General features: G+C 38.2%; 2 protein-coding genes across 2 annotated transcripts in view; both read left to right on the forward strand.

The window, feature by feature from the left end:
* The window catches only part of LOC107732233 (uncharacterized), a gene marked incomplete at its 3' end in the record, with an annotated part of 10,545 nt that extends 7,459 nt beyond the window's left edge, over nucleotides 1-3,086 (forward strand). Inside the window, exons 6-7 of the mRNA XM_016543512.1 lie at nucleotides 2,545-2,749; nucleotides 2,971-3,086. Of these exons, the coding sequence (XP_016398998.1) occupies nucleotides 2,545-2,749; nucleotides 2,971-3,086 (321 nt within the window). The remainder of the gene's footprint in view (nucleotides 1-2,544; nucleotides 2,750-2,970) is intronic.
* Nucleotides 3,087-3,091: 5 nt separating this feature from the next.
* Nucleotides 3,092-12,163, forward strand: part of LOC107732245 (ribonuclease inhibitor-like) — a gene marked incomplete at its 5' end in the record, with an annotated part of 70,896 nt that continues 61,824 nt past the window's right edge. The window contains 2 exons of the mRNA XM_016543521.1: nucleotides 3,092-4,314; nucleotides 11,627-11,800. Of these exons, the coding sequence (XP_016399007.1) occupies nucleotides 3,092-4,314; nucleotides 11,627-11,800 (1,397 nt within the window). The remainder of the gene's footprint in view (nucleotides 4,315-11,626; nucleotides 11,801-12,163) is intronic.

The raw sequence follows: 12,163 nt of genomic DNA on the forward strand, positions 1-12,163 counted from the left end.
AGATGATTAATCATCTCCACAAACAGCATCACAAACTTCACACATTACTAACGAGTTTAAATTTTTGTTTGTCATGCATCTAAAAATTTCTTATTTTCAATAAACATTAACATCTAAATCTCTGTTAATTCTTAATAAGACAATTTGAAGTCACCATTGTGGAGATAAGCGTTTGCTTTAGTTGGGCTCTTGACCCTTGACTTTTTAACATTAGTTTTTCTCTGGTTGCTGTAACTGTGTTTATGAAACACAGTTTTACATTGGTTAAAGTAAGAAAAGCCAAGAGGAAATGGGTTTAGATTATATTGGCTGTTTTTTTGTTAATGACATAGTTGTCATGTTGTAGCCAGGTTCACTGATGTCATCAGTGGTAATGTGTGATATAGATTATTTATCACAACTGCATATTAATGAAAAGATATGAAGAGCTTTAAAAACACTTTGCACACCAGTGTTGAACCCATGGCATTGAAATTGTAGCGCTGCTGGTTGCGTGGATCAATACGTCAATTCATGTTGCAATTTCATTGGCTGCTGAGTAGACGCAGGTCGTTGCAGCAAACACACTGTGCGTTGATCATGCTGAATTTCTGACACTGTCAGAAAACTATCGTAGGCTATCTTTGGTCGCAAGACCGAGAAAACGCCTGTCTTTGAACCTCTCTCACTGTACGACATAGGACCACCGATTAAGAGCCACGATCACAGAAATCACCACGATTGCTTCACGATGGCTCTTTCGTCTGGGACAGCCAAAAATCTTGCAGTGTATCCCGAGCTTTAGGTTTTGATACCATATGAAAGCTGGGTTAAAGCCCTTTCCAAAACTTTTTATGTTGTCCATAGCTTGAACTTAACAAAAGTTATGGCAATCTGAAGTTGGCTTATAGCTATGATTTTCCGGAATGGAATTTTGAGAAAATCGGGTTTAAATTGAGACGGGTTTCACTTTCACTTCTACTTAATGATCGCTGTCTGTCAGGAGCGCTATACTGCATCATTGCACAAACAGACTAACATTACCCTGAAGAGGACAGTTTTCCGTTGTTTATCATTATGGGCATAGTCTCTGAACTTTTGATCACCCCTTGTATGTTTAGATAGCACGAATAGTGTACCTTGTAATTTACATTTAGAAAAGCGAGCGCAGCGCACCTGTGCATATAACAGACTGTCATCGGACTCCTCCTCTTTAGTATCCTTCATCTCTGGATGTGAAATTGTCTATTATAACATCTTTTAGGGCACTGACATCACCAAGATTGAGCAGACTGAGACGAGCAAGATCGTCTAAGTGAGCAGCTTCAGACTGCATTGTTTTCTTGCGCTCCGCCATCTCACGATATTAAAAAATAACTTCATCATCCGATCCTTCATCTCTGGATGTGAAATAATCCATTATAACATATTTTAGGGCACTGACGTCACCAAGATTGAGCAGACTGAGACAAGCAAGATCATCTAAGTGAGCAGCTTCAGACTGCGTTGTTTTCTTGCACTCCGCCATCTCATGATATTAAAAAATTAATTCATTAAAGGGGTCATATGATGCGATTTCAAGTTTTCCTTTCTCTTTGGAGTGTTACAAGCTGATTGTGCATAGATAAGATCCCTGAAGTTGCAAAGATTAAAGTCTCAAAACCAAAGAGATATTCTTTATCAAAGTTAAGACTCTGCCACGCCCCCCTAAAACGGCTCGTTCTAACACGCCCCCACATATCTACCTCACTATGTGGAAATATTAGCATAATGCCGCCCAAATGTGCACGCAAAGAAAGAAGGCGTGGTTTGCATGCCGTAGTTTACGCAGGACTGGTGGGAAATGTGCATTGATACACCTTTATTATATGTGTTACGTGGTTTATTTTGATAGGTTAACTGTTTTTGTGGTGTTAAGAGAAAGCACCTCCGCAGCGTGTTCTTAAAGGGATAGTTCACTCAAAAATGAAAATTTGAACAGTATTTATATAGTTTTTTTTAGCTATGATTCACAGCAATGTCCGAACTGTCCTAATCTTCTTCTTGCTTTTTGGTGGATCGCAGACTTATAAGTGCATTACCGCCACCTATCTCTCAAATGGACCATTGACACTCCATAGAGTTTTTAAAGTCTGCGATCTGCCGTAAAGCAATAATAAGAAGAAGACGCGTCACACTCCGGCTGTTGAGAACGCGCTCAGGACAGTTCGGACATTGCGGTGAATCAGAGGTAAAATGCAATAAATTGCTATTTTTCTGAGTGAATTTTGCCAAGATATTTTCAGAGATGATAGACAATATGTTATAGATTAATAATTGAATGAAACCCTAATTTTGACAAAAAATGACATTCAACCTATTTTTCGAATTTCCTGAAAACGTCCCAACACAACATCTGACGGGTTTTCCCAGATCACATGACAAATATATGGCAGGACTTTTACTTTCTGACCCCTGGACTTTACACCTCTGATAAATTCAGTCTTGACTCTTGTGTATTGATCCTTTGGTTCACCCTTCAAGTAACTGAATGTATGTTCATTGTTTGAATATTCATTATTTCAGGAGCTTGAGCAGAAAATCATCTCTGTAATGAAGACTGAGCTGGAATGTTTTAGAAGACTGTTGAGTCCAGATTACACAGAATGCTCTGAAAGAGAGCATTATGATAATGAGGGTCATAGCAGAGTCAGAGAAGGGCTTCTGAAGATCACACTGCACATCCTGAGGAAGATGAACCAGACAGACCTTGCTAACACACTACAGACCAGTAAGAGCTCTGGATCAGCAGATTATACCCTGCCAAGAACCTTAAAAAATGCATAATATGAAACATATCAAACATAAAAAAAAACTAAAACATTGCATGTCCTCCTATGCATATAATCTGAAAAATGTTAAATTAAATAAACATATGTGTTAACTATTTTTTTATTCACTATTGTTCAACTAATTTGTTATTAGTAAATAACATTTATTTCCTTTACTCAGAACTGATGCCTGTGTATCAACAAAAACTCAAATCCAGACTACAGGATAAATATCAGAGAATCAATGAAGGAATGTCCAATCATGGAGACTCAACACGTCTGAATGAGATCTACAGCTCTCTCTAGATTTCCAAAACAATCCAAGCTTGTCTGATGTAACAGAATCAGCCTCAGTGGATGTGCTGCTGACCAACCTCATCAAGGGGAATCTACTTCCTTCTGCTCTCCTCTGGATCACCTCTCGACCAGCAGCAGCCAATCAGATCCCTCCTGAGTGTGTCCACCAGGTCACAGAGGTACGAGGATTCAACGACCCTCAGAAGGAGGAATATTTCAGGAAGAGAATAAATGATCCGAGTCTGGCTGATAGAATCGTCACACACATCCGATCATCAAGAAGTCTGTTCATCATGTGTCACATCCCAGTCTTCTGCTGGATTTCAGCCGCTGTTCTGGAGAGGATGATGGGTAAAGCAGAGAGTGCAGAGATTCCCAAGACTCTCACACAAATGTTCACACACTTCCTGATCTTTCAGACCAAACTGAAGGCACAGAAGTATGATGGGAAATATGAAATCGATCCTCGTCAGGCTAGAAAGACTATTCTGTCTCTAGGAAAACTGGCTTTTGAACAGCTGGAAAAAGGGAACCTGATCTTCTATGAGGAGGACCTGAAAGAGAGCGGCATTGATGTCAGAGAAGTGTCCGTGTACTCAGGAGTTTGTACCCAGATCTTCAGAGAGGAGTTTGGACTGCAGCTGGGGAAGGTGTACAGCTTTGTTCATCTGAGTGTTCAGGAGTTTCTTGCTGCTTTATTCAAGCTGCTGTCCTTTTCTGAACATAACACAGGACTGTTGAATATGTTCGGGTCACCAATGACCAGTTTACTGAAGGGAGAGGTGGACAAGGCCTTACAGAGCGAGAACGGACACTGGGACCTTTTCCTCCGGTTCCTTCTTGGTCTCTCACTAGAGTCTAATCAGACTCTCTTACAAGGCCTCCTGAGAAAGACAATAAGCAGCTCACACAACAATCCGGAAACAGCTGAATACATCAAACAAAAGATCAGGGAGAATCCCTCTCCAGAGAAATCCATCAATCTGTTCCACTGTCTGAATGAACTGAATGATCGCTCACTGGAGCAGGAAGTCCAAACATACCTGAGCAGAACAGGTGCCCGTTGCCTCTCTGGAGTCAGACTATCTCCTGCTCAGTGGTCCGCTCTGGTGTTTATGCTGTTGAATTCAGAAGAAGAGCTGGATGAGTTTAAACTGAATAAATATGATCCATCAGAAGAATGTCTCCTGAGGCTGCTGCCAGTAATCAAAGCATCTAGAAAGGCTGAGTGAGTATTTTACAGTGTCTTTGTTTTATTGACCTTATTGTGTACAGTAGGCCTGTGTTTCTCTACACGGTTTTTGTATATTCTGAGGCCTTTTTTTATTTGACACACTCAGATAACATCATAGAGTGCTCTACTAGTGACCAGATGTGTTGAATCAAGCCTGTTTCATAAGAGAGATTCATCTAAACTGTGCAAATCTGAGGTGCTTCCAAGAACAGGGTTGTAAATACTCTGATATTACAAATATTAGATTAGGATCATCATCGTTCACTAAAAAGTTACATTCAGGTTTGTTGAAATATATTAAATGAAAATAATTCAAATTGAATCTAATAATTCATAAGTATAATAGTTACGTTCCATTAAATTATTAGATAAAATATTTTTTAGTAAAATTGTGGAAGAGGTAAAAGATTTTAGTCAGTGCCACTGCCCAGATAGCAACATAGTGTCGGCCCAGATCCGGCCCACATCTGGCACGTGTGGAATGATGATCTGGCCCACATGCAGAGGTGTAAAGTCCAGGGGTCAGAGGTGTAAAGTCCAGGGGTCAGAAAGTAAAAGTCCTGCCATGTGTTTATTCCACCCATGAACTCAGCCAGCTGACTTCACCAGAGGTGAAGTCATTCCTTTGAGTTAGGTATAAACGGAGGTCGGAGCCAGCTCCAAATGGGTGGGACTTGAGCTCCAAGTAGGCTGTGCAAACCTCCTGGGGCTTTTGATTGATTTATTTATTGTCTTGTACATGACACAGAGTTACAGCTTGTGTTTTATTAACGTCTACACCTAACCCAACCCTAAACCTCCCCTTACAATAATGCAAAAATAGTCATTATTGTTGTACAGTGTGAGAAAAATTACACTATATTGATGTGCGCATGCTCGCGGTGTTAAGTCCCTCCCACTTGGAGGTCTCCCAACCTACTTGCGGCGTAAGTCCCTCCCACTTGGAGGTCTCCCAACCTACTTGCGGCATAAGTCCCTCCCACTTGGAGGTCTCCCAACCTACTTGCGGCGTAAGTCCCTCCCACTTGGAGGTCTCCCAACCTACTTGCGGCATAAGTCCCTCCCACTTGGAGGTTTCCCAACCTACTTGTGGCGTAAGTCCCTCCCACTTGGAGGTCTCCGGGCTGCAGCGATACATACTTGATTCCTTTCACAAGTCACAAGCAAGTCTCAAGTCAAATCCCAAGTCCTCAAAGAGTTAAAGTTAATGAGATAATTAAGTGACTAATTAAATGATGATTGTGCATTAGTGATGAACAGCTGCTGTTAACAAGCAGCATCATTGAAGAAAAGAGAAACACAAGAACTACAACTGACTTTAGCCACAGCCTTGGATGGAATCAACTGAAAAAAAAACACACACAATGCCATCATAATTGTGGTCAAGGTTTTCTTTAGTTTGTCCCTTGACCCTTTTAATAATTTTAAGTAATTTGCTTTTAAGCTATTGCAATACTGTTTCACAGCAAACATTTGCGCACTGCTGCAAATCTTGAAATAGCAGATTAGCTTACACTTTCTGCTTATAACTCATTTGAATAAACATCAGGAAGTGGTCTCTGTCCTTGGTTTGTTGACTGACATTCAGCTATTACAAAACTGAAAAAAAAAATAGTTCTATTAAACAAACGCCACCATAATACTTCAGTATTGAAAAAAATGAACCTTATCAGCTCAGGCTTTTAGACATGAAAACTTATTATACGATCCTCAACAGTGGTGACAATAATTTTTCATACTGCCGTGCATGATGGGAGTTTTTATTATGGTGTTACCCAGCATGCATTGCAGCATAAAGCATTTTGTTGATTGTCACCATTGTTAAGATTCAAATGCTGGTTCTTGATGTCTGTGTTTGTCTTAATTTCATAGGAGTTCAAATTTTAATATGCATTACATAGGTTTAAAATTCATTCACTGTAACTATTACAGCAACACTCTAATAATTAATTTCAACACTGCTGTAGTGTGGACCCATATAGACACCCAGCAGTGTTAATTTAACACCGGGGATTTTGCTGTGTACGACTGACCTAAGCCACAGCCTAAGATGAAATCAGCTGAAGACAAAATACATTAAATCTCTACAGATCTCAGCAGAGGAGGATTCAACAACGGCATTACCAGCTTCACTTATTACTAACCAGAATTACTTTCTGTCAAACATCTACAGAAGTTCTTATTAGATTTAAACCCGTTAATTATCAATGTTTGTTTCATTTGAAGTCACCATAATGGCGATTAGTGTTTGTTAGTGATTTAATTGGGCTCTTAACTCTTATTACAATTAGTTTGTCTTCGCTGGCTGCTATGATGGTGTGTTTATTAAAGGTCTGTAGACCTCTGTAGATTTGTATAGCCCTTTTTACAATGCAAGTTGTGTCAAAGCAGCTTTACAGTATTAAACGGGGAAATAGTGTGTCTTTCACCTCTGGCCAGACAAAACCAGCAGTTTAAATCTAGGCTGCAGCAGAGTCAGATTGTGCAGAGGACTCATCTGGTTCCCGTGATCTTGTCCCAATAGCCGTGTAGGAGATGAGGTCTTCGGAGGGGATCAGTCTCTGGGGCACATCTAGATGTCCTGGTCTCCGCTGACATTTCAGGGCTTTGCATGTGGCTTTGCTATGGCCTGCTTGTGAACCAGATCTGGCAAACAGGAGCGGTCCACACAAGTGCCATCATTCCACACTACATGTGGGCCAGATCATCATTCCACATGTGTCAGATGTGGGCCGGATCTGAGCCAACACTATGTTGCTATCTGGGTAACGGAACAAGAGATGCACATAATCATGTAACAGCCATTTAGGGTGCTGCCATTATATTTTGTTTTTTTCCTGAAAAATCATACTGTTTGTATATACTAGTGAAAAATAAATGTACTAAAATGTATTTTAAATTTATTTTATTTTAAGTATACTACAATTACTTTTACATATTTATGTACTTAATAATAATACCCTGCAATTGTACTTTTGGTATACTAAACTGGTATACTTAAAGTCTGCTAAATTGGAACAACTAATTTTGTACGTAATGCACTTTAATTGTGTGGAAGTAGTGCTGAAGTCCAACTAAAGATATACTGAAGTATATTTGATAGTGCTAAAGTGGAAGTATTGCAAGTATACTTTAGGTACTTTTTAAATATTTTGTATTTAAAGACTGATATTATTCAAAGATCATACAATCCTCATCAATAGCGACATTAAAAAAAAAAGTCAAGGGTCAAGAGACCAACTAAAGATCTGATCACCATAATGGTGAGGTCTGATGAAAGACCTCACCATATTTTTGTAGATATATGACAGAACTGAAGTCAAATTGTAATGTGTGAAGCTGGTAATGCTGTTTTTGGAGTTGTTTAATCATCCTCTGCTGTTTTATTTCAGTTGATTTCATCTAAATCTGTGGCTGTATGTCAGTTGTAGTTTCATTTCTTGCTCTTTTCTTCAGTGATTCTGCTTGTTAACAGCAGCTGTTCATCATTGGCTGAATTCATGCATTAGTTCTCATTCTCTCTGTCAGGTGGACTCTATTAGTAAACTCATGTAGGGAATAGTGAATGAGGGTATAGTGATTTGAAACACAGTCTCTGAGTGTCGACTCTGAACACTGTTAATTCACAGCAGAGGTGGGACCAAGTCATTCCTTTCAAGTCACAAGCAAGTCTCGAGTCATATCCCAAGTCCTCAAAGAGTTAAAGTTAATGAGATAATTAAGTGACTAATTAAATGATGATTGTGCATTAGTGATGAACACCTGCTGTTATTGAGAATTACAGAGGATCAGGTGTTGATGTTTTATTGGTTAAAATGATGCCACCATCATGGAGATCATTGTTTGCTTTAGTTGGGCTCTTGACCCTTGACTTTTTGTGTTATATTTCTCTCTGTAGTAATGCATGTGGTGTTGTAAAGCAGTGAGATTGGTTTTGTACAGTGAGCAGCTATTGGCTGTTTTTGAATGATGAGATAGTTGTCATGAGCTGGCCTGATTACTTACAAAATGAGTTGTTTTATTTATAAAAACTGTATTTATCTCATGTTTGAATGAGTTTGAAATTGATATAATGAATATAAAAATTCTAACACCTGTACTATTTAGATACAGACATCAAGAACCAGCATATGAATCTCAACAATGGTGACAATCAACAAAATGCTTTATGCTGCAATGCATGCTGGGTTACACCATAGTAAAAAACTCCCATCATGCACTGCAGTATGAAAAATTATTGTCACCACTGTTGAGGATCGTATGATAAGTGTTCATATTTAAAAGCCTGAGTTAATACAGTTCTTTTTTTTCTTTTCAGTATTGAAGAATTATGGTGAAATTGGTTTAATAGGATTTTTTATTTATGTTTTGTTGTCGCAGTTCTGTAATAGCTGAAAGTCAATAAACCAAAAAGAGAAAGACCACTTCATGATGTTCATTCAAATTAGTTATAAGATGAAAGTATAAGCTAATCTTCTACTTCAAGCTTTTGATTCAACAATGTACAAATGTTTGGTGAGATTATTGCAAATGCTTAGAAGTGAATTACTAAAAGGGTCAAGAGACAAACTAAAGCAAACATTGACCACAATTATGGTGGCATCGTGTGTGTGTGTGTTTTTCCTTTTCTTGACCAATAAAACATCAACATCTAAACCTCTGTTAATTCTTGGGATTTGACTCAAGACTTGCTTGTGACTTGAAAGGAATGACTTGGTCCCAACTCTGATTCACGGCACTGCAGAAGGCCATTTTCTCTAAAACAATAAATACTACCCAGAATGCATTGTTTTCTACAGGATTTTACTGATTTAATTAAAAAGCAGTATGTTACTGTAAAAACATGGCCGTTTTTTTACAGCAATTTTTTACAGTGTGGGTGTCTATATGTGTCCACACTATACATAGTTTTAAAAGTAACACTGAAGTGGTGTTGAAGTGAATGAGATAATTAATTTATTAATTAAGTGATTATTGAGCATTAGTGATGAACACCTGCTGTTAACAAGCACAATCACTGAAGAGAAACACAACAACTACAACTGAGTTCCAGTCACAGCCTTAGATGAAATCAACTGACATAAAACACATTAAATCTCTCAAGATCTCAGGAGAGGAGAATTAAACAACTCCACAAACAGCATTACCAGCTTCACTTATTACTAACCAGTTTTATTTTATTTCTGAAATATGTCTAAAAAAGTTTTTATTGAGAACAGAGGTTTAGATGTTGAATGTTTCATTTAAAGTCACCATTGATGTGATCATTGTTTGCGTTAGTTGGACTCTTGACTTTCTAACATACATTTTTTTCTCTGGCTGTTGTAACTCTGTTTATGAAACACATTTGTTATGATAAAAGCCATAAAAAAACATAATCTGGTGTTGTTGGCAGGTTATTAATAATGATTTGTTTGTAGTGTAATTGGCATGATTCTGTGTTATGTAAAATTAATTTAATGTTGCTGATAATAGTAATGACTTAATCAGATAATTTGGTGAATTTTAGAAACACTTTGCAGACTAGACATTTTGAACATCTGTAAAACAAAGACGCAAACATTCATCAAGAATCAGCATATGAATCTCAACAATGGTGACAATAAACAAAAAGCTTCATGCTGCAGTGCATTCTGGGTGCACCAATCAAAGCTTGAGTGTTACGTTTAACACTCTGTAGTGTGGACATATATAGACACCCAGCAGTGTTAATTTGACACCGGGGATTTTGCTGTTTAGTGCTGAGTGTAGCCAGGTCTCCTCTCATTCTAGAGAGTTGTTATGCTGAGACCTCAACTCTTAGAGTTCCATACTTTGGTGGGTGAGCTAGTCTATGACGTTGGGAAGCTTTGAGCCTGCCTGTAGAGGCTTGTAGCTCGGGTTCTGGCCACAGAGATTTCTCTGGGGCAGGGATGATGTTTCTTGAGTCTTTGACTTGGGAAATCCAGTTATTTGGGCACTCATCCCTCAGCATGGCGGCGTTGGTATACCGTTCCCCTAGCAACCTCTAGAGGATGCAGCGTGGAGTTCCCTTTCGAAAGGTAACGTCTCAGGTTACGCATGTACCATGGTTCCCTGAGAATAGGGAACAAGACTCTGCGTCCTCTTGCCATGCGTTGGGCATTCCTGCCTGCTTCTCCTTCAGACAAAGAAGTGGATGACATATTCCACAGGTGCTCTTTTATACCCGCAGTCACTTTATTGTTTATGTCGTAGGCTGCTGCCTGCCAATGTCAAGTTCATCGTCGTTTTTCATTCATGCTTCAGACACCAGTCATGCTGGAGGCATTCCCCTAGCGCCCTCTAGAGGACGCAGCTTCTCGTTCCCCATTCTCAGGGAACCATGGTTACATGCGTAACCTGAGAAGTTTCAGCTCATGTAAACAAGATTTTACTTTAAATTTATAGTTTGTGTTTGGCAGCTATTGCTGCCAGTCATTTGTATGTTTTAATCATCTAACGGTGTTGTTATAGTTACAGATTATATTTGAAATTTTACATACATTTAAGAAAGCTGAAAAATGCTGTACAAAATACAGTATTTTTTTCTGTAAAAATGGGAATTACTGTAATTTGTGAATTTTGACTACAATTTAAAATAAAAGCAACCTTAAGAAAAAAAAATCATGGTTATTTTCCATAAAATTAGGATTTTTTTATTATTAATCTTTTTTTTTATATAATAGCTTTACTGTTAAAATTTTAGTGTGAAATTACATTATATTCCAGGTTAATAGTGGCATTACTTTCACAGTAATTTCACAGTGGGAATCTTCATGGACTTGTAACAGTTATAAATAAATGTTTGTACAACACGGGTTGATCTTTGGTTATCCAATCAGCGGAAAGGTGTGTTTCATGTCTTCCCACATGTGGAAATCAAATATCAATTTTCTATCCCAAAATATAAAATTGAAAAATCAAGCCAAATTCTGTTTTTAATAAAATAAAAAATGTGCTGTTTTCAAATTTTTCTGCTTTCAATATTAAATCAGGGGGGAAAAAGATGTACACGGCATTTACCACTCCACTATAAGCATGCTGAATATATATTAAAATACAAAATCTTCTTCAATAAGTAAGGTTAAAACTCAAGTTGTGGGAAGATCTGAAGTCATTTCAGGTTGAGTCGAGTCTAAAGTCTATTTTTGGGACTTGAGTCTGAGTCAGTCTCAGTGCCTGGTTTGATAATTGATAATGTATAATGTGTGTTTTTCAGCTAAAATTGCATAAGAAAACAATTACATTAGACACATGAGTCAAGCACTGTTAACTCATCTTTAATTTTTCTCTATATTCTTTGCAGCCTTTCCAACTGTCATATTACACAGGAAGGCTGTGCTGCTCTGATTTCAGCTCTGAGATCAAACCCCTCACACCTGACAGAACTGAATCTGAGTGATAATAATCCAGGAGACTCAGGAGTGAAGCTGCTCTCTGCTCTACTGGAGGATCCACACTGTAAACTGCAGAAACTACAGTGAGTGTAGTCATGTTTTATTGAATAGTTTTTACCTGTAATGAGAAATATTGATTTGAAACTTTTAACTCTTTAAACTGGACATTGATAGTTAAGGAGAAATTGAGTATGAACACAGCAAAACCACCGGTGTTAAATTAACTCTCCTCAGATTTACAGTAATGTTTGTGGTCAGTGTTTACTTTAGTTGGGCTTTTGACCCTTGACTTTTTAAAGGGGTCCTATTATGCTCTTTTACAAAGTCTTGATTTTGTTTTGGGGGTGTACTAGAACAGGCTCTCATACTAGGTTGTTCGAAAAACACATAATTTTTCACATATTTTACATAATTTCAACACCTCTCTCCCCAGTCTGGCATGAACG

Source organism: Sinocyclocheilus rhinocerous, unplaced genomic scaffold (assembly GCF_001515625.1).
Source record: "Sinocyclocheilus rhinocerous isolate Xijiao unplaced genomic scaffold, SAMN03320098_v1.1 scaffold909, whole genome shotgun sequence".
Classification (NCBI taxonomy): domain Eukaryota; kingdom Metazoa; phylum Chordata; class Actinopteri; order Cypriniformes; family Cyprinidae; genus Sinocyclocheilus; species Sinocyclocheilus rhinocerous.